The sequence below is a fragment of the Fusarium pseudograminearum genome, chromosome 3, assembly GCF_000303195.2.
Source record: "Fusarium pseudograminearum CS3096 chromosome 3, whole genome shotgun sequence".
In the NCBI taxonomy this organism is placed as follows: Eukaryota; Fungi; Ascomycota; class Sordariomycetes; order Hypocreales; family Nectriaceae; genus Fusarium; species Fusarium pseudograminearum.
In genome coordinates this window covers 6,325,106-6,344,771 of record NC_031953.1, presented here as the reverse complement: position 1 = coordinate 6,344,771, position 19,666 = coordinate 6,325,106, and the positions used below count along the sequence as shown (strand labels likewise).

Here is a 19,666-nt window from a genome sequence, read left to right as displayed (position 1 = left end):
TCTATGGGACGAGGAATTTCATATGCTTGAACCTTCCTCACTACGTTAAATTTGTAGTCAGAAATACCAGGCATATTGAGAATAAGTTTGAACTGGTTTTGGAACTCATGTAAGTATCAATAGTTTAATTTCTCAGTCTAGCCGTCACCTTTCATCAACAGCCTCATAACACAATCCAACTGCACTATTTATAGTCTGATACATCGCATCTTCAGCATCCTTTGGCTGCAAATCACCTAGTAGAATTTTGATATAGTCTTCAGCAGCAGCTATGGAAAGCAGTTCCTTTCTTCCATGAGAACCCGATGAGACCTTCACTCGATCTTCAACTATCAACGGAGTTTCATGAATAACACTATGTGTCTTCCTCCACGAAGCACCGCAGCTAGCACCAAAAATACCGTCTTCTAGATCACTGATGATATTCATAGATAGTGACACAGCTGCCTGCCGTTGTACACGACCTAAATATCCCTGTGCATGAATGCGAAATGACGCACAAGGGTCTGTGTCGAGTACTTGCAAGTCTCGGTCTTCAGAGCCAGCTATTAGTCCTATACTGGATGGCCAAGCCAAGACGCGCATAGTAGTCTCCATGACGGCTTTTCGCGAGTAGCGGAATGGGGACTGAGACGTAGCTTGCTCAAAAAAAGGCTTATGAAGTGCGCGGATGAACTCTAAAGTATATGTCTGGAGTGATTGAAGTTGGAATCCGGACGGTTTCTTGTTCAAGCTTCGCAGGATATTAGTATTATCTCGGTGTGCGGAGTGAAGTTCCGAAGCGAGATAGTTGCTATAGTTGTATGACTTTGACGCTCGTGGCGAATTAGCCAAGTGTAGAGATTGGAGACGAAGATGTGGAGTTCAGGAGAGCAGAACAAGAATATTAGAAGCTGTGATTGTCCCCAGTTTGTAATTCAAATTAATTAATAGAAGACCTGACTCTAACTCCTCCCATATCTAATAACTATCTACCTTTCCTTCTGACCTTATTCAACATGCCACTTACTTCTTCTCCATTGCCCATAACTGGCTGAACCAGCTTCCCTCAGTCTTGGCCAGATCCCTTGGATCACCAGTCTCGACAACTCGACCTCGATCGAGAACCACTACAGAGTCGAAGTATTCCATAACTATGTTCAACCTGTGGGATACCATCACAATGGTATAGTCTGCAAACTCCTCTTTAATGATCTCCTGCACCAAATTGTCCGTTGCACTGTCGACGCTCGAGCTGACTTCATCTAGGAGTAGAACACCTCCAGGGATCGAAAAGAGACGCTGCTTGACTCTGCGGCGTAGAACAGCGCGACCGAGACTAAAGAGCTGTTTCTGCCCAGCACTTAGCTCATCAGCTCTAATACCTGAATGAATTGAGCCATGATCGGTTGCGAATTTAGTCAGTCGGACGTCCTCTAGTACAGCAAGACATTCCTCATCTGACGCCACGTTGAAAGGATCCAGGTTTTCCTTGATACTGCTGCCGTCGGGTAGAAAGACAGGGTCTTGAGGCACTGCGATAAGACGACGACGAAGGATTGACCGGTTAACCCGGTTATAGGGAACCCCGTCTATCACAATGTTCTCAGACTGGTTGGAGAGGGGATCCAGAAGACGAAGGAGAAGAAGAATGATAGAGGATTTGCCGCTGAAGCTTGTAAGTACTTGACCTTTTTAAGTGAGAAGACGATGGAAACATACCTGCCTGTTCGGCCACACAAGGCCACCTTCTGCCCCGGCTTAACTAAGATGGTGAGGTCTTCCAATGCGAGGTTTGGTGTTTCTTCGTCGTCGTCTGAATCAGGAGACTCATCCTCATTCCTGGAAGTAATTAGCCAATGTTTGCTCTCAAGTGCATAGGATGATACTCACTTGTACGAAGCCGAGACACCCTGGATGGCAATATCGCCCTTCGTAGGCCACTCCTCAGCCGGTTCGAGATCCTCGTGCTCCAAATTCTCAGACGGTACATTCTGTGCAAACGCCTTGAGACGCGACACAGCTCCAATCGAGACTTCGACTTGTGTGTAGTACTGGATGAGACTGGAGATAGAATCTCCCCATGTCATCAACGTCACCAATGACGAGCCAGCAAAGCCTGAGTTGGTTCTAAGCTGGGTCGATATGGAGACAACTCCGATGGCCAGAACCATAACGATAAGATTCAAGAATGTGGCGAGGAATCGTTGCGCCATGGCTAGAAGATAGGCCGGCCTCTGTGAAAGATCCAACAAATCCTGGTTGTGAAGGATCTCCTGCTCTCTCAATTTTTGAGCGCGAACAGTGGCGATACCCCTGATGGTATCAAGAAAGTGTGCACTAATCGTGTTAGTGCTAAAGACATAGGTTGAAGTTACGGTGAATACTTACTACAAGGGACTCTTGGCCTCGAGATCAAGTAGACGTAGTTGCCTCGAGGTTCGTAGGTAGAACATCTGCAGCATATAGATTACAGAGAACACCACTGGGTAGGCAATCGCTAGCCAGGGCGCACCGACCGCGACAACGACCGCCATTGCAAAAACGTCAAAGACTTGGATCACTGTGTTAAGCAAAGATATGGGGAGCTCTCCATCGATAAGCGTCATGTCCTGCGAAAAGAGATTCGTCACGGCACCAAAGTCAGTCGTCGTGAAGAACCTCAAGGGCGCATTGACAAGCGTGTTAAGAATCTCATTGTGTAGGTGCTTACCAGACTGCGTCGTCATAAAGATGACTACAGCAGTGGCACACAGAAATAGAGAGATGACTTGGAGACCTCTGAATAAGCCCATGATGCCAATGTAGAACGATGAAGTCCTGCTGAAGGCGTTGGTTCCCCAGAAGCCCATCCAGATAGAGGGAAAGTTACGACCGACGGCGTACATGATGCCGCTGAGCAAACATGTCAAGGTAGCCCAGCCATTGACGCTCTGATAGTAGTGACGATAAACCTTGGCGTCACCCGTTGACCGCGACTCGGCCTCGAGGTTGCCTATACTAGCCGTAGAAAAGGCCGTGAGAGGAATAGGCATCGTAGCCGCAACGGTATCCTCGACAGGAGTAGATGAGTTAGTACTGGAGGCATCATCGGCATCAGAAAGCCCAAGAGTCGGAATGTATATTCCAGTCTCTGCGAGTTTGTCGTATGAGCCTTGTTCGGCGACAGTACCATCAGTCTCAAGAATAATGATATGATCCGCCAGCGGCAGATATCGAATTGCGTGAGTGCACAAAATCCCTGTTGCGTTACGACGACGCATGAGCCCATTGGGGCCGAACACGCGCCGAAAGACGTCGTTCCCTGTGGAGTTGTCCAGGCCGCTCAGGATGTCATCGATAAGGAGGAAGTCGGTCTCAAGGTACAGTGCCCTGGCTAGCGATACGCGTTGCTTCTGTCCACCACTGAGCATGATGCCGTTGCTGCCAATGGTTGTTGCGTCTCCCTCTGGTAGGATATCGAGATCAGTTCGCAACAGGCACGCGTCCAGAACCTCTTCATATCTAGTCTGGTTATACACAGAATGCCAGATGATGTTGTCTCGTATGGAGCCATTTTTCAAGAAAGGCGTCTGCTCGCAGTAACCTATGGGGGCCTCAGTCGAAGGCACGATGACTTGACCACTGCTGAACGGCACCTCGCCTAGAAGAGCCTTGCAAAAGGTGGACTTTCCAGATGCTACTGGACCAACAACGAGCGTCAGCTTCCCGATAGGGACATCGACGGAGATGCCTGTGAGTGTCATCTTTTCCGATGTCCATCCAAAGCTACCGTCAACGATTGAAATCAAGGATTTTGAAGCACCTTGACCTGAACCCAATGGTTTCTCATCATCTTGCTCAAGCAGACTGCCATCTGCAGGAGAAAGAGGCCGAGAAGACTTTCGGTAGTCGACACGAGGCTCTATCTCGAGGAACTTCTGGATACGCTCCAAGCATACAAACGCAGCAATTACCGCCGGTACAGATTGAAACATGGCTCCCAGCGGATTGGTGAGCAGTGTAATGAATGAAAAGGACACAAAGATCTTGAGGGTATCCAGCTGCTCGTTTGTAAAGGCAAATGCGACGACAGGAGACATGGCAGACGGGACAAAAGCGACAGTGGCAGTCATAATCAGCAGCCAGCGAAACTTGTTACCGATACTCAGCTCTTGCTCTCGCATCTTTTGAACAAGATCACGAACTGGAGCCGTGATGCCTGAGATGCGAAGACTTTTGATGTTGGAGATGATGCTGGACGTGAGTCCTACACGGCTCTCAATCCGCTCCATCCAACGAGACTGCCTCTCTCCAATCGCCCAGGCAATGGCGGTGGTGGCCACAACACAGAGTAGGATCACTACAATGGGTGAGATAAAGGCTAGGCCTAGTTGTCTTTGCAGAAGAAAGCAGCCGAGTCCAATCTCGATGATATTGGCCCAAAAGTCATGAAGACCGTGGAAGCCGTAGATGATGCGCTCGATGTCGGTGCTCATGAGGGTCAAGACGGCTGCATCGCCGATATCCGTCATCTTGCCTTGAGTAGTCGATCTGTAGACATACGAGGCCAAACAGCCACGTGCCATGTATAGACACCGTTGGTGAAAATACCAGAACAGGGCATCAGAAATAGCAATACCTGCGTAAATTATTACAGCAGCGCCAATGAGACCATACCCGTCGTTCTTGGGCACATCCTTGTGGATGAGGTATTCGAGAAGGGCATGAATGAAGAAAGGCTGACTGTACTGGAAACCAATCATGGCGAGTCGTGGTACTACTGGCAAAAAGAGAGGAATGATGAGAGCTCTGCCCAGCGCCTTTGCGAGTCTGAAACGTCTTCCAACGTTGGCTGAGGAGTTGGCAAATTTAGTGGTCAGCCTGTCTAGAAGGATTTTTGACTGCATCTCGTGGTCGAGAATATACAGATCGTCTTTAATCGACAGTACGTTCTTGAATCCATTGCGGAAGATTCCAATGAGCCAGAAGTAAACACCAAGGTTGAATAGACTGCTCGTTTCCTCGGGGCTATGATCCTCTTTTCGCCATCTCATCCACCGTGCTTTATTTTGAAGCTCAAGCAGTAAGGTGACGACCTTGAAGGGAATCGTAGCTGTAAACACGCCAGCATATCTCGTGATTTGAAATGAACTAGCCATGAGCCAGTAGGAACGACACCGTGTTACATCGAGTAAGATTTGTAGCAGCAAGTACAAGGTCAGGATTGACGACGGCCTTGGTGCTCTAGAGTGTTCAGCGAAGGAGAGAGCCAGTGTTACAAGCCACTGGCTGAATCCCAAAGCTGAATTCGCCACGGCAAATGCATCCTCATTGGATGTTGAGGATAAGATGAGTAGGACAAGTTGAAGAGCGGCAGTCACCGCGATGACTGCCTGATATTCCGCCCAGTCAGCAAATACAAGACAATATGAGGCAACGGGACTTCATACCAGTTTAGTAAATTGGAGGACTTTGCCGTCGACGATGCGAGATCTGAAGGCAAGGGTTGCCACGCGAGTGAGTGCTATCAAGATGAAAATGGCTGCCGGGACGATCCCCAGGATGATATTCTGGAACCGCAAGGTGAAGTCAAAGTCACCACGACAGCCCTGTACTATCGGGCCAAAGGAATTGTCGTTAATGCAACCTGACACAGCCATAATTAAATATAGCTCAGTGTTTGTTGTGGGCACTTGTAGATGATATGATGTATCGAATGATTCAAGTATAGAGGGAGTTACTGTTCTATGTTGTAAGGGAGTCTTGATGTCTTTCACGTAGTATTAAGCTGCTGGCTGTGTAACACTTTTGGTGAATCAGGGCGCCCTTGACGTGGGAGGTGGGATGGGTCTATTCATTAAACAGTAGCCAGTCATCGGTCAAGCGTCGGGGAGCGAGAAACCCTGTATCGGACGCGCGTCTGCACCGTAAAACCCCAGAAACTCAAAATAAGGCACAAACCACTTGAGGGACCAATAAGGTTTTTGTAGCAACCGGCACTTGCGGACCAATACACTCCGCTCGTGGCTCCGAGCTGGCCTGGCTTGGCTAAGGGGTCGAAAAAAAAACAGCGGAATGATCTAGGTGGGAGATGAGCGGTTTTTGGTGTAAGCCCTTCCGCTGTTTTTCTAGACCCCCGAGGCTTGGGTGATAAATACTTTATGGTTAATATTAGTACAAGGGCTGAGAGTCAGGGTATGCCGGTTTGGTACTTCGCCACGTACCCGAACTTTGCTGAACGTATGTATGGCGCCATGTCTTTTATAGCTACCCTTTACACTGAGTGCTTGTACCCCTCCCTCACGCAATCAATCTGTCCCAATTCATTCCAGCCCTCCATCCAACAAAAGAGTCTTGTTGATAAAATTCGCGACCCTCACGGTATCGATGTATGTAACCCAATCAACCATGGACTCGTTGCTTAATTCAATCACTATCGATCCTGCTGAACGGAGAAAGACACAAAACCGTCTCGCCAAACGAAAGTCGCGTATACATGCAGGTAACTTATCCATCCATGCTTATCGAAACTCATCAAGATCCATCAAGATGCTAACTCACACACTCACACCTAGGTAAACAACAAGGGGCTATGGAAGCGGCCAATGCCCTTGTGGGTCGTCAACCAACATCTTTTTTCACATCAACACAACAAACGATCAAAGTACGCCCAACTGTGGTAGGTGGTACCCTCACAGCCTACCGATCTGCATCCATAAGAGAGACCTGTTATTTCTAACGTCGCTTGACATGTGTTTCTACAGGGTATTACATCTATGAATGGCTCTGCTGAACCGCCTAATGGGGCTGTACGGTTGATGCAGACTGCTTCGCCACTGGAAGAGGCGGCTGGGGACTATAGCCACACAACGTCAGCGTCTTCATCATCAACGTTGGGGACGAGTCTACAAACTTGGCACAGCCAGGCTTCGTCAGAGGACATTACATATAATGCCCAAGATATGAACTTATACCCGTCCTCGATCTTTACAAATTTGAGTCCTGGGAGTTCAAGCAGCTTGAGTATGCAAGATTCAAACGTGATTCTCTGTTCACCAATGACATCGCCAATGACAAGACACGTTATACCATCATGTCCAAAGGACAATTACGGTGTTGTAAGTTTATTGATTTAGTCCCCTCTTTGTTTTTGTTTTTTTGGCCGCCCATACTCGTGCGTGTCTTTCTTTCTTTCCTCGCTTTGATCTAAACAAAACACCAAGAGTCTTGGGTGTGAGAAAGCAGACAACTAACTGACAGATCTCAGCAAAGCGCAAAACCTGGGTCACCATTGCACATAGCAGCAGCAATGGGCCATTTAAAGGTTGTCAAGACACTCATCACCTACGGTGCCAACGTCAACGAGGTAGATGCGGCGGGATATAGTCCTATACACTACGCCACGCGCAACAATCATACAGCCATAGTCGCCTTGCTACTGGAGAAAGGGGCTGATGTTTATTCCCGTGATCCAGAGGGATGTACACCTCTTTTCAGGGCATCTCAAGAGGGAAACAATGAAATTGTGGAGCGGTTACTGAAACATGGAGCTCAAGTATGCTGACTTGACATTGACGGGAGGGGGGACTTTTGGAGATATCGTTTCGGTCCATATCCCATATCTGGAATCAAGAGGTTAGAACCATAGCAGGCATGATATTTCATAGTGGATAGCAAGCGTTTGTTTCGTCATTACGCATTTTACAGTGGTCCTATTACAATGTGCGGTCGATTGATACAGTATCTCGCGTGCTGAGGTCTGTGGGTTTAAGTCTGTGCAAAAACATGCTTTATCTGCAAGGCATTTTTTCACATCATCTACCTAAACTTAATTATGGTCCTAGCAATTAGACATCTTACGCTGTCTCTCAGTCAGTTTGGATTTATTTATTGAGATAATAATACCATATTTACAGATCAGTCATGTAGTCCACGGAGAATATAATAGCGCCATTTCAGCCGTCGGAGATATACATAGCGGTATCTGGATTCCAAGTTGGCTAGTAGGGGGTTCGGCATCAGACTATTGATACAAGTCTCTCGGGCCGTGCCGGTACCATAACGCCGCCCTCTAGGTGCGGACTAGTAAACAGCCCGTGTGCCCGGCTTGGCCCGCTCACACCAAATGCCGTTTTCCGTTGGAGCTAGTCTATGAAAGGATAAGGTTTGGACATATTCCGCAATCGCTTATTTGTTCCTAAAACCGTCACTTGGATCCATCTCCTGCCTGTCGTCCACTGCCGCAGATGCACAGTCAGCGAATCCTTGCACCGGAGGTGCATTAGTATAAAGCTTATTTCGCCAAGAGAGAATTCACTATCCCACGTGAGAAGAATGGGATAGACTGGCCTTACGTAACTACTGCAACGCTGTGTTTTTCGTCATTCCAGCTACCCGGGACCGAGGAATTGACTTTATCCAAGAGTCAATTTCGCAATGCTTCTCTCCCTCCGGCATCGCTCAAAACAGTTAGGAATTTATAATTGATTTATATTATCAAGAATGTGGGGGCCATGCCAATCTGTTCTCATAGGGTCACTCGTGGTAACGCAAATGTGACTCTATTCATTCATTGAATTAGCAACTAAGATCAAATCAAAGTGTTGGAAATGTAAATGACAACCGACGATAAGATAGCCGATTAGATAGCCGATAAGATAGACAACAAGATAAGTTCGGACCGAGGCTAATCCGAGTACGGATAGTTGCGATCCCCTCGCTTAGGGTTACTTACTTTCCAGATAGAAAAACAAGGCTCACTAAAATCCTTATCTACATACTTAATACGGTGCAAATAGCTGGTAATCACATAAAGACATTTGAAAGAGAGTAATAGTATTCAAAACGACAAAGAGTCTCTCCTTACAGAACCATCTCCAACGCGACGATAATCTGATCAACTTCCTCCACTGCGACACGATCTATTAGATACCGAATCATACTAAATGCAAAGACAAGTACATACCTGTATTATAGTGAACCAAGCTCACTCGCACAACGCCGTCATCGCTGAGACCAAGAATGCTCCCTACGAGTCTCTTGGAAAAGAAATGACCCCATCGGATGCCAACATGCGAGACTGCTTCCACAGAGTCTACCACGCTCTGCGACGACATCCCCTCAACAGTGAAGCTTACCGTAGGCACACGAACCGCCTTATCGGTAGATATCTCACCGTACACCGTGATTTGCGGCCTTGATACAAGGTACTCGATAAGTCGGGTCTGTAGTTTCTGCTCATGCTCTGCAATGGCTTCCCACGTCTGCTTGGGACTCTCACCAAAGTACGCTGTGAGGGGTATGATAGCCTGCGTCAGCTCGTAGCTAGCTGCTGCCAACTCAAGCTTATCCATCAAGCTACCATCCGGATTGAAGAAGTGACCCAATGACGATATCTGAGCCTGGGCTGCCTTTGAGCCATACAGTAGGGAGATGTGCGGGCCATAGACCTACAACGTTGAACAATAGTTAGTCAAGTGGCTCAGCAACATGTTAGAGTCTTGCAAGGCAACTGACCTTGTACCAAGAAAAGGCGTAAAAGTCCGCTCCAAGTTCCTTTACATCGATTGCCCTATGAGGGGCATAAGCGACGCCGTCAACTGCCAATAATGCACCGGGGATTTCATGCACAACATCTGCTATAGCTTTAATGTCATTGATGGTACCGAGGATATTACTGCAATGTGTGCAGGCAACTAGGCGTGTCTTGTTGGTCAAGAGGCTTCGTAATTGGTCTGGATCTAGCTTGGGGTTTTTGACATCAGACGGTGTCCACCACTTGACTGTAGCGTTGTTGAGGGCGGCATAGTGAAGCCACGGGTCAATGTTGGACTCGTGGTCTACGTTGGTGAGAATCACTTCGTCTCCAGGTTGTAATTTGAGAGCGGCAGCGAGGTTGCGAAAGACCTGTGTTGTCGAAGGACCGATCACTAAAGGTTTTTTGTTGGTTCAAAGTGATATCCGGAGTAGAACCGTATTCTGAACCTACCTATCTCATCAATCCCGGCATTGATGTATTTGGCAGCAGCCTTGTACGCATTGTCAAAAATGGCGGTTGATTGCGTTGAAGTCTTGTAACTCGCGCCGAGCTGAACATTAGTCTCGATGAGATACTCAGTGATGCTGTTCTCCCAAGTCAGTCAATGAATGAATCTAGTGGTGAGACGGAACGGGCTTAGCTGCCTTTTTGCGACAGTTCCAAGAACCTGGCTACCACCAGCGTTGTCCCCGAAGATCTGGGGTTTCGCCAGTGCCGGGAATTGTGACCTGACATTCTCAATGGAGAAGCTGTAAGAAGACATGTTGATGTTGTGTCGCTGGGTGTTGATTGGCGGTTACGTAGCTGGTGGATATGAACTGAAGTGGAGGTAAGGTGTTAAATGGTGCAACAAAGACAGGGAGAACGGGTGACATTAGTAAGAAGCACGGAGCATTCAAGTCCTTGCTTAGTGTGTTACTAGTCAGTCATCGGCATACGGAGCGGCATTTTGACCGGTAGCTTGACACACCAAGCCTGAACCCAGTATATGCAAGGTCAGCAATTGTCTGCAACCCTGCAAGGCGTTATGGTCGGTCTGATCAACCCCTGCTCATGGTAAGACAAGACCCGTTAGCTGAAAGCTTATTTTCGACCATCCCGACATGGTTAGTGCTGTTGTATTTCCATCAGTCGAATTAGGTAATTTATATGCCGATTATGCTTCAATCGTTTTGAGTTTACCTATGTTGCATTTGGCCCTGAGAAGAGCGTCACCACGTTTGCCGACTTCTTGGGTCACGTCATGTCGTTCCACGCCTTTTTCAACCCCTTGATAGTCGCAGACAGGGGTTAAGGGCATGGGATGGGTTAGCCTTTGAAGTAACTTTTACTGCGGTAAACGATGTCAGTCATGTCGCTGTGTAGCAAGCCTGCCAGACAACAAAGATAACCAGATTGCATTTGCATAGCCCTTTCCAACTGAGAAGTATATAATGGAAGAAATGCCTTCAGATAGCTCCTATACTTGCTTCATCATTGCCCAGGTATCAACAAGCATCACCACTTCTCTATTTGATTACAGCCTCGCCTAAATCTTGATTGCTTCAAATTATCGCAACACCATGACAAAAGGTACGCATAATCTAACAACGCTACATGATTTCAGATTTCAGGACGACTGACTCGTAATAAGAAATTCCATACGGAGATCTCCGAATGCAGATAGACCATGCGGGTGACAGCTCAGAGGCCTCGCCTGTATGCCAGGCCCACGATCCCAAACTCCACCACTCCCACCTTCTGGGGAATATCCCACTCGGAATACCGGAAGTTCGGCGGCGTGTGAAAATTCTCGTATCTGTTGATTTCGACGCCGTGTCAGGCTGGATGGGTACCGGACAACACTCGCGCAATTGTCTCTCCGACTATTCCGCGGGGATCTTTGCAGGTCGTGTCGGAGTCGGCCGCCTCCTCAAGATCCTAGACCGTGTTGGAATTTCCGACAAGGTGACGTGGTTTATCCCAGGACATTCGATGGAGACATTCCCACTTGAAACAAAGGCCATCGTCGATTCTGGAGCCGAGATCGCACTCCATGGATATTGCCACGAAGACTGTACTCAACTAGACCCGCAACAGCAACAAGACATTCTCGACAAGTGCATCGCTCTAGCCGAGTCCTTGACGGGAAAGAGGCCGGTGGGCTTTCGAGCTCCGCTTTACCGAATTGACCATGACACTATCAGTCTCCTGGAGCGTAAGGGGTTCCTGTATGACACGTCCTTGAGCGGACATGATGCTCAACTCTACCACCTCGATTCCGGTTTCCCTTTGGATGTAGTTGACTACTCCAAGTCAGCCTCCACTTGGATGAAACCTTCACCCCAACCACGCCAGTTGTCAGTTGTTGAGATACCGGCCAACTGGTACATGGAAGACATGACACCCATGCAATTTCTCCCCAACGTGACCAATTCTCATGGGTTTGTCACTGCTGAAGCCATAGAAAAGATGTGGAAAGACCGTTTCAACTGGCTTTGGAATTGGGGGCCCGATGGAAGCGGGCCAGGGGATTTCGTATTTCCCCTTGTCTTGCATCCTGATACCTCGGGAATGGCTCATGTTGCTGGAACAATCGAGGGGATGCTTCAGTGGTTGAAGGAATGGGGACCCCAGGTAGAGTTTGTAACATACGAGGAGGCAGCGAGAGAGTTTGTACTGGAGGACAAGAAAGTGCCGGCATAGAAATTTATCAGGTCAACCAGATGTAGTATAGGCTCCCGTAGACGGCAATGTCTAGAATCATGCCAAGTACAGGCTTGAAGTTGATCCAACGAGCTGATTGAGTGGATGCACGTTTCGCCAGGACAAACTACAGGGTGGCTAGTCGGTAACGGGCCTGGCATGATAAAGCCATCCATCTACACTTGTATTAGTGAAGTCTAGACCATTAGAGAACCAAGTAATAATGAGTTTAGGCTAGGATGCATTGTCATCTGTGAAAAATTGTGCAATGTCAGCTACCAAGACTTAACCTTGTGACCACAGCGTTACACGAGTTGAGATTTAACCATCCCAATAGGGGTAGTAACTCGCCGAAACATCATGTTAGTAGAGTTAGTATGACGAAGAAATACTCTATAATGAGGACTGTTGTCGCTTTGGCCAACTTCAAATTCAACTCACAAGTCTGAAAGACGTTTTCAATAACTTCCAATCGCCAAAATGCCCCTGATTCTGTCAATTACCTCCTCTAGCACTGTTTTTGTGCTACCTACCCTACTTGCTCTTGCGGCTGTAGTCATACTCTCTATATACCGTTTGATCAAATACCGACATATCCCCGGTCCCTGGCCATGCCGGATCTCGCATCACTATGTTACGCTGTTTGATCTGCTTCGGCAGCGTCCACAAACCGTGGCCAAATGGCACCTACAGTATGGCCCCTTTGTTCAGATAGCACCGGGACAGGTCTCAGTCTCTGATGTCACCGCCATGCGAGAGTTGTACTCCTCATCGGCACGAAATCCAAAGAGTGGCTATTTTGACAACTTTCTCTACCACAATGCACGGGCAATCTTTGCCGAGAAGGAATACCTTGGGCATCGTGAGAAGAGGGGACTGGTCTCGTCATTCTTCCAGGCTACTTCCGTTTACAAGCCTGACATTCAGCAGCCTCTTCGGGATAGAGTGTTGGCTTCGATGATGCGCATCGAAGAAAAGATCATCACCAGTGACCAAGGAGTTGTGGATGTCTTGCCCATCATTAACCACTACGCCTGGGACAATACCACAGCATTGGTCTTTGGGCCATGCCACTCCTCTCAGGCACTCCAAGGCGACGAAAATGACCGCAGCATTCTAGCAAGGCTCAAGAACAGTGAATTGTGGGGTGCAGTCAAGTACAACCTCCCTATTGTCTTCGGCGCCATCAAACTAGCCGTGGCGGTCTACACCAGGTCAACCGAGTACTTCTCAGCTGAAGACGACCTCGATAAATGGGCCATGCAGCGTCTTTACAAAACAACATCTGATCCCAAAGCTTCACAGGACGAACGTTCTATTGTGCAGCTTATTCAGCACCTCCGTCAAAATGGCCGCCCGCTCTCGGACAGTTACCTCGAGAGTGAGATTATCGACAACTTGTATGCCGGTCAAGCTACAGTCACGGTGGCCCTGACCTATGCTGTATATCATCTTAGCCGAAACCCGTACTGGCAGTCGATGGTACAGAGGGAGCTAGATGGTGTCCCGCGTGACGCGGATGGTCTTCCAAATTGGAGTCTTTTGAACAAGGCCCCTATTCTCGAAGCATGCATCCGTGAATCTTACCGACTCAACCCAGTGGCCAGCGGACGAGCCGAACGAGTCCTCGCTAGAGACTCAAGATATGGAGAGATATTCATCCCTCAGAACGTGAGTTAATGGATTCTCTTGCCCCCTCCTCTTACCCGAGAAAACCATACGCTATCTCTATATACCCATCTCTGACTTTTTTCCATTTCCATATTAGACCATTGTATCTGCATCCACCATCGCATTGCATGTTGATCCATCAGTTTGGCTCAACCCACGTGAATTCAACCCACGACGCTGGCTCGATGCCACACCCGATGAGATTCTAAGATTGGAGCGGTCATTCATCCCTTTTGGTTACGGCGCAAGACTGTGTCTAGGTAAGGCCTTTGCGAACCTCCAGATTAAGATGTCCGTGTCCGCTATTTACTCCAAGTACAACACGGGTTTGGAGATACCAGGTCAAACAATGGAGCAGTGGGGAACTCAAGATGCTCTTCCCAAGGGGCTCAAGTGTAGACTTCGTTTTGAAGAGAGGAAATAGTTTATGTCTTTAGTTTTTGAGCAGCACATAAGTAGCAATGAATTTATTTTGGCTAGTATTTCTCATTGATAGCATGTGTCCTTTCTGTATGTATTTGATGGTATCAAGTCAAAGCGGCTTTGCTTTTGTAGTGTCAGTGTCGTAAGGAATAGGTAATGTTAGCCAACAGTTGTCTAGAGATAAAGATGATGCCTTTGAAAGAAACTCAAAAACTGCACGCACACTCCTCAACAGACAGCACTGATATTGAAGACTGATGTGATGAAATACAGGTTTACTGCGTGGTATAGCATGAAGTTGCTTTTCTTTAATTAGAATGCCAAAAATTTATTAATACATATACTATATGAAATTTATCCTTCAACTATAAGACAGTAACTGTAACCTGGACATCTCTGTTCACCATTCCCTTCGTCGCATAACTAATGGTTGAAGAGGAACTGAGAAACTCTGCCAGCGACGCAATGGTCGGGTGTCCCAGGATGTCTCCAACGTTGATGGTCAGCTGCCGGCTTCGCGCCGCAGCCACGACCTTCATGGCCGATAATGAATCCCCTCCAATCTTGAAAAAATGGTCATGGATGCCAATAGTAGAAGCCTTCCTTTGCAGGACGGCGGCCCAAGTCGCCTGAATCAGCCGCTCACGCTCGTTGCGAGGCTGCTCCTTCTCATCATCCACCCCATTGATCATCTCCAGCTGTACAGTTGTGATGGTTGAAGCCAGTTCTCTGAGCCTCCGTCGGTCAGTCTTACCAGACAAGGTAAGAGGGATGCTGTTGACGGGAATGTACATCTCGGGCACCATGTAAACGGGTAACGCTGCCGATAGTGCTGGAGTAGCACCCAGACGTGCAGCCTGAGCTGTTCTGATGGACAGAGAGTCAGCGCAAACAGACGGTTCAATGCCTGCGTTGTCCTCGGCAGTCGATAACTCGACGAAAGCAGCCAACATTGTGCGGCTACCAATCGTTACAACTTCGGCAACGACATGGGAAGAGGGTAGAGCCGCTTTGAATTGGTGTTCAATCTCGCCGAGCTCGATCCGCTGGCCCCGAATCTTGGCCTGGCTGTCCTTCCGGCCGTGTAGCATGATGCTGCCGTCGGAGTTATACGAGCCCAAGTCCCCCGTTAGATAGAAGCGTCCTTGCTCCATCCCGGGGAAAAGCTGATGTCTCCATTCAGGCGCGGGTGCGAACCCGGTTTTGGCGGGCTGATTGCCAATGTACCCGCGTGCCAAACAGTGACTCTCAACCATGACCTCGCCAACGGTGCCGAAGGGCAAAAGGTTGCCAGGGTTGCCAGGATGTACAATCCACATTCGTGGCCCTGTAGACCGACCAATGTTACTTGGCTTGCTGCGGAGAGTCAATCTCTCCGAGGCGGTATCCCAAAGTCCTGACTCTGTAGATCCGTAAACGTTGATGAGGTGAACGTCCTCACACAAGGCCTCGAGAGTGGCTCTACCCAGGGGCTCGCCGCCGAGCATGATGTATTGCAGCGTAGGTACTTCTCTGGGCTTCACCTGACAAGCAACAGAAGGGGTGAGAAAGGCATGTGTGACTCCAAGAGCCCTCATCTGCCCGTTCAAGTCGTTCAGCTTGCCCTGCTCAGAAGGAACACAGATACAACCGCCCGCATAGAGAGTTGCAGCGATTTCAGTGACACTGACATCAAAGCTGGGTGACACGAAGTGCATGGAGCTGGTCCGACTATCCATGTGAAACGGACCTAGAAGGTCAACAATGCCAGTGGCAATGGCAGAGTGATCATGGATGGCGCCCTTTGGCTTTCCTGTGCTGCCAGAGGTGAAGAAACAAGTTGCAATTGCGTCAGGGCGAGACGGCGGCAGTGGACCCGGCTGCACTTGCTGAACAATCTCAGCAAAATTGTCGATGCAAGCGACAGAGGGGTTAAGCTTGCGTCGCATCTGAGGCCCGAGGTTGGTGAAGTATACCTTGGGCCAGACTTGAAGAAAGATACCGTTGATCCTCGAAGCGGGACACTTGGGGTCGATGGGCACAAAAACCGCGCCGGCCTTGAGCGTTGCAAGGATGACGACGATGGTCCAGTATGACTTTTCCATGATGGATGGGATAAAGTCACCTGGGCCAATACCAGCAGTCACGAGCATGGTGGCGATGCGATCAGCGTGGTCGTTGAGCTGATGGTACGTCAAATTGCCATCCCAGGCCCGCACAGCATGTTGTGTAGGCGCCTGGAGCGCATGTTGTAGAACCACATCGTGAATGCACTCCTGCTGCTGGGCAAGTCTACCGCTGTTGACCAGCTCAAGAATGCGAACGTCCTCGTAGCTGAGGCCACCGACCTCGCATACAGGGCGTTCAGCATTCAAGGGAGATGAGCCATGGGTTTCCCAAAGACTATGAAATGCATTGAGGAGAATCCGTGCCTGTCCTTTGTTGTTCGCTCCAGAGAATAAGACTTGAGCCGTAGGCCTACCATCAAATTCCGAGAGTTGCAAGATAAACGATGACTAAGACTTGTCAGACGCCAAGTATGGAAGTGTTCCGAGAATGGTTAAACTTACACGACCTAGAAGTGTGCGAACTGGAAGACGCGAGCCCGTAGTTGCAAAGGCAAAGACGTTGTCTTCATCAGCAACGTCCTTTGGTGACTCAATGAGCCTCTCGGCGGCGAGAAGCTGACCGATGGTAGTAGCATTTTGAATGCTAACAAGTCGATAGGTCATATCCCATCGACCGTGCACTTCAGCCAGGCAAGTCAACGTCCACTCATCACGGTGATGGTAGCGATCGACTGTGATAGACCAAAGCGCACGGCCGAGTTCATGCACGTCATTGCAGGCATGGTCAAGGAGCAAGACCTCAGTAGACGTATAAGTGTTAAGAGGAGCCATGGTGAATCCGGTTCATAAGGTACAGATAGAAAAGACACAAGCCAGTTGCGATAAACAGAGACTAAATGAATATGGAACAACTAAATGAAGTTGAAACAGCAGTTTCTCAAGTATATCAATCATTCTGTACAGAGTAGCAATGGATACACAAACCATGTCGGATATGGTGTGACGCCGAGAACACCGATCGTTCGTCCGTTATTTTTCGTTGGGTTTCGGGGACGGCCAAATTCAGAAACAAGGCCCAAAATGGTCAGACGGCAGGGATGATATGCAATGTCAGCTACTGTCAAACTCATACATATCTCTACCCCAGATCGAATGGGTAACACATTCATGCAATGTCAAAACTCTGTTCGTAACCCTGCAAAGTATACTGGGGGGTGAGAACCTTTGGAGGCACAGAACCACATATCAAAGTTTGGCCGTTAGAATACGATCATATTTGTTTCATCCCAGGACCCATGGGAATGGCTAATCCATGTCGTCCATGTGAGAGAGTTGGACTGATTCCACATCTATGCAAGTGAGTGAATTGTATATCGTTTAGCTGTAGGGTTAGCCAATTAGACGCTCTGTATCTTCGTCATCGGGTTCTCGGGTTATCGGTAATTGTCTTCATTTGGAATAACCGAGATTCGGCAAAGGCCAAAGGGTAACAAGTAGATGATATCTAGGAACCCGAGGCGGCCCACAATCGTGATGAGTTGCTTCCGCTCCTTCCAGTCTGTCGGTCTATGAGGCCATTGTTCTGCTCTTTGCCATTCGCTTCGCATTGCTCTTATGGTTCTAGCGGCGAATTCTCATGGTACCCTGGGCAATGCTTGCGGAATATATTGCTCTGGCCCACGAATTACTTTTGAGGCTAGTCAGACAAATCTCATCAATTACTATCCATGAGCGTGCTCTACTCTATTTATTGCGCCAAATACATTGAGCGTTGCCTGTATTCGGATGGATGGCGATTAATATTAGGTTATCTGAATGGCTACAATGTCATGGGGCTATTATCACTTATAATATTCGACGTGGATTGAATGAATTTATTTTTTAACACTCTCTTGGACGTGCTGCCACATGTATATTATTTAACTGAGACGGATCGCCTCTTCATCTGACTCCATAGATGGACAAGCATCCATGATCTCAGGATCCACGGAGTAAAGCAGCGACTTGAGCTGAGAAAAGACACGGTTCTTCAGCTTAACTCCCTCAGGATCAGTAACTGCAACTGGAGGACTTGAGTACAGCACGTTAGTTATTTAATGCATCCAATGTAGATTGGCAGCTTACCTTCCAATGACTCCATCTTTGAAGTATGCGCCATGAGCATGATCATTATCAGCAGCACCAAAGACGAGGCAGCGACCGCCAACCTCGGCTGTCCGCGCCAGCAACATTTTCATGATCCTATGGATGATGCGTATGAGCAGTGGTATGTCTCTAGTGAGGTCTGTATCGCACAGTCCGGGGTCTACAGCCGTAAAGGTGATGCTGTCTGGCCACGATTTGTCGACTGTGTCTTTGAGAGCGTAAAACGCCAGCAGTTGGATCAGTTTGCTGGTGTCATAGCGATCCGTCATGTCAGTCTTGCTGTCATCATTGAGAGCGGCGAAGATATCGTCAGCCGTGCGCTCAGCGAATCCAGCGGCTTCGTGGCCTTGACTCGATACCAAGACCATCCTGGGGCGGATGTTATTTCGGAGCCCTGATAGACGCAGTGCTGGCAGCAAACCAATGGCGAGCAGGAATGTACCAGTGACATTTGTCGCAAGTGTCTTTTCCATTCCGTCAACGGCTTGGAATGACATGGTGGCCATACCAGCGTTGAGTATGACTGCATCCAGCCGTTCAAGATTCTTGGCTTTGGCGACGAACTGCCTGATTGTTTCGACATTGGTGAGGTCCAGTTCCCAGCACTCGACAGTGGTGGTTGACGAAGGATTGTACTGTCTCACAAATGCTATGCATTCAGGACCTTTTCTAGCATCTCGGATCGCCAAGATGATCTTGGAAGCGCCGAGGCGATAAAAGTGACTAGCTGCTTCCAAGCCAAGCCCACGACTTGCTCCGGTGATGAGGATGGTCTGTCCGGTGAAATCATGGTTCGGGAGAGGAATTGGAGTGTACTGAGATTGTACAAATGACTTGAATGAGATTCCACTCATTGTTGCGCGCTACAAGGATAAGTGATGATTATTTGTTGAGATTTGGCGGTCTATAAATGTGTTACTGATTCAATCTTTGCAGAGATATGAGCTTAACAGTATTGGCGGTCTATTCTGGGTGGTGTGATGTGTATAAATACTGTATTGAACATGTACTACAGGGTAAGTTCAATATTTATTAACATTGAAACATTTACATATTCCATTTTCATCACTAGACTAGACACTCATGTTATCCCGTCCCTTGTAGCGAATGACGCCAGACACCTTTTTTGCATTGCCAGATGAGAGAGCTAAACTAGTAGCTAACCTTGATAATTGCCGACAGCTGACTATCCCAC

The 19,666-nt window shown here is 48.2% G+C and overlaps 7 protein-coding genes across 7 annotated transcripts; 3 read left to right on the top strand and 4 right to left on the bottom strand.

Moving 5' to 3' along the window:
- Positions 1-144: 144 nt before the first annotated feature.
- FPSE_02488 (uncharacterized protein) lies at positions 145-5,621 on the bottom strand (the record flags this gene model as incomplete). Its single annotated transcript, XM_009255607.1, has 7 exons — positions 145-236; positions 501-733; positions 1,010-1,648; positions 1,702-1,821; positions 1,873-2,334; positions 2,371-5,354; positions 5,412-5,621. The coding sequence occupies 7 exons, from the start codon at positions 5,619-5,621 to the stop codon at positions 145-147; spliced, it is 4,740 nt and encodes a 1,579-aa protein (XP_009253882.1).
- A 748-nt stretch (positions 5,622-6,369) lies between these two features.
- On the top strand, positions 6,370-7,890 carry FPSE_02489 (uncharacterized protein; the record flags this gene model as incomplete). Its single annotated transcript, XM_009255608.1, has 6 exons — positions 6,370-6,463; positions 6,537-6,640; positions 6,726-7,079; positions 7,229-7,516; positions 7,669-7,718; positions 7,878-7,890. The coding sequence occupies 6 exons, from the start codon at positions 6,370-6,372 to the stop codon at positions 7,888-7,890; spliced, it is 903 nt and encodes a 300-aa protein (XP_009253883.1).
- A 933-nt stretch (positions 7,891-8,823) lies between these two features.
- FPSE_02490 (uncharacterized protein) lies at positions 8,824-10,262 on the bottom strand (the record flags this gene model as incomplete). Its single annotated transcript, XM_009255609.1, has 5 exons — positions 8,824-8,870; positions 8,927-9,410; positions 9,478-9,890; positions 9,950-10,083; positions 10,132-10,262. The coding sequence occupies 5 exons, from the start codon at positions 10,260-10,262 to the stop codon at positions 8,824-8,826; spliced, it is 1,209 nt and encodes a 402-aa protein (XP_009253884.1).
- A 799-nt stretch (positions 10,263-11,061) lies between these two features.
- Positions 11,062-12,184, top strand: FPSE_02491 (uncharacterized protein; the record flags this gene model as incomplete). Its single annotated transcript, XM_009255610.1, has 2 exons — positions 11,062-11,071; positions 11,133-12,184. The coding sequence occupies 2 exons, from the start codon at positions 11,062-11,064 to the stop codon at positions 12,182-12,184; spliced, it is 1,062 nt and encodes a 353-aa protein (XP_009253885.1).
- A 480-nt stretch (positions 12,185-12,664) lies between these two features.
- On the top strand, positions 12,665-14,536 carry FPSE_02492 (uncharacterized protein; the record flags this gene model as incomplete). The annotated part of the gene is made up of 4 exons (XM_009255611.1): positions 12,665-13,855; positions 13,953-14,115; positions 14,336-14,365; positions 14,514-14,536. 4 exons carry the CDS (start codon positions 12,665-12,667, stop codon positions 14,534-14,536), a joined length of 1,407 nt encoding a protein of 468 aa, XP_009253886.1.
- A 107-nt stretch (positions 14,537-14,643) lies between these two features.
- On the bottom strand, positions 14,644-17,157 carry NPS9 (the record flags this gene model as incomplete). Its single annotated transcript, XM_009255612.1, has 2 exons — positions 14,644-16,773; positions 16,828-17,157. The coding sequence occupies 2 exons, from the start codon at positions 17,155-17,157 to the stop codon at positions 14,644-14,646; spliced, it is 2,460 nt and encodes an 819-aa protein (XP_009253887.1).
- Positions 17,158-18,245: 1,088 nt separating this feature from the next.
- On the bottom strand, positions 18,246-19,325 carry FPSE_02494 (uncharacterized protein; the record flags this gene model as incomplete). Its single annotated transcript, XM_009255613.1, has 2 exons — positions 18,246-18,396; positions 18,451-19,325. 2 exons carry the CDS (start codon positions 19,323-19,325, stop codon positions 18,246-18,248), a joined length of 1,026 nt encoding a protein of 341 aa, XP_009253888.1.
- Positions 19,326-19,666: the final 341 nt, after the last annotated feature.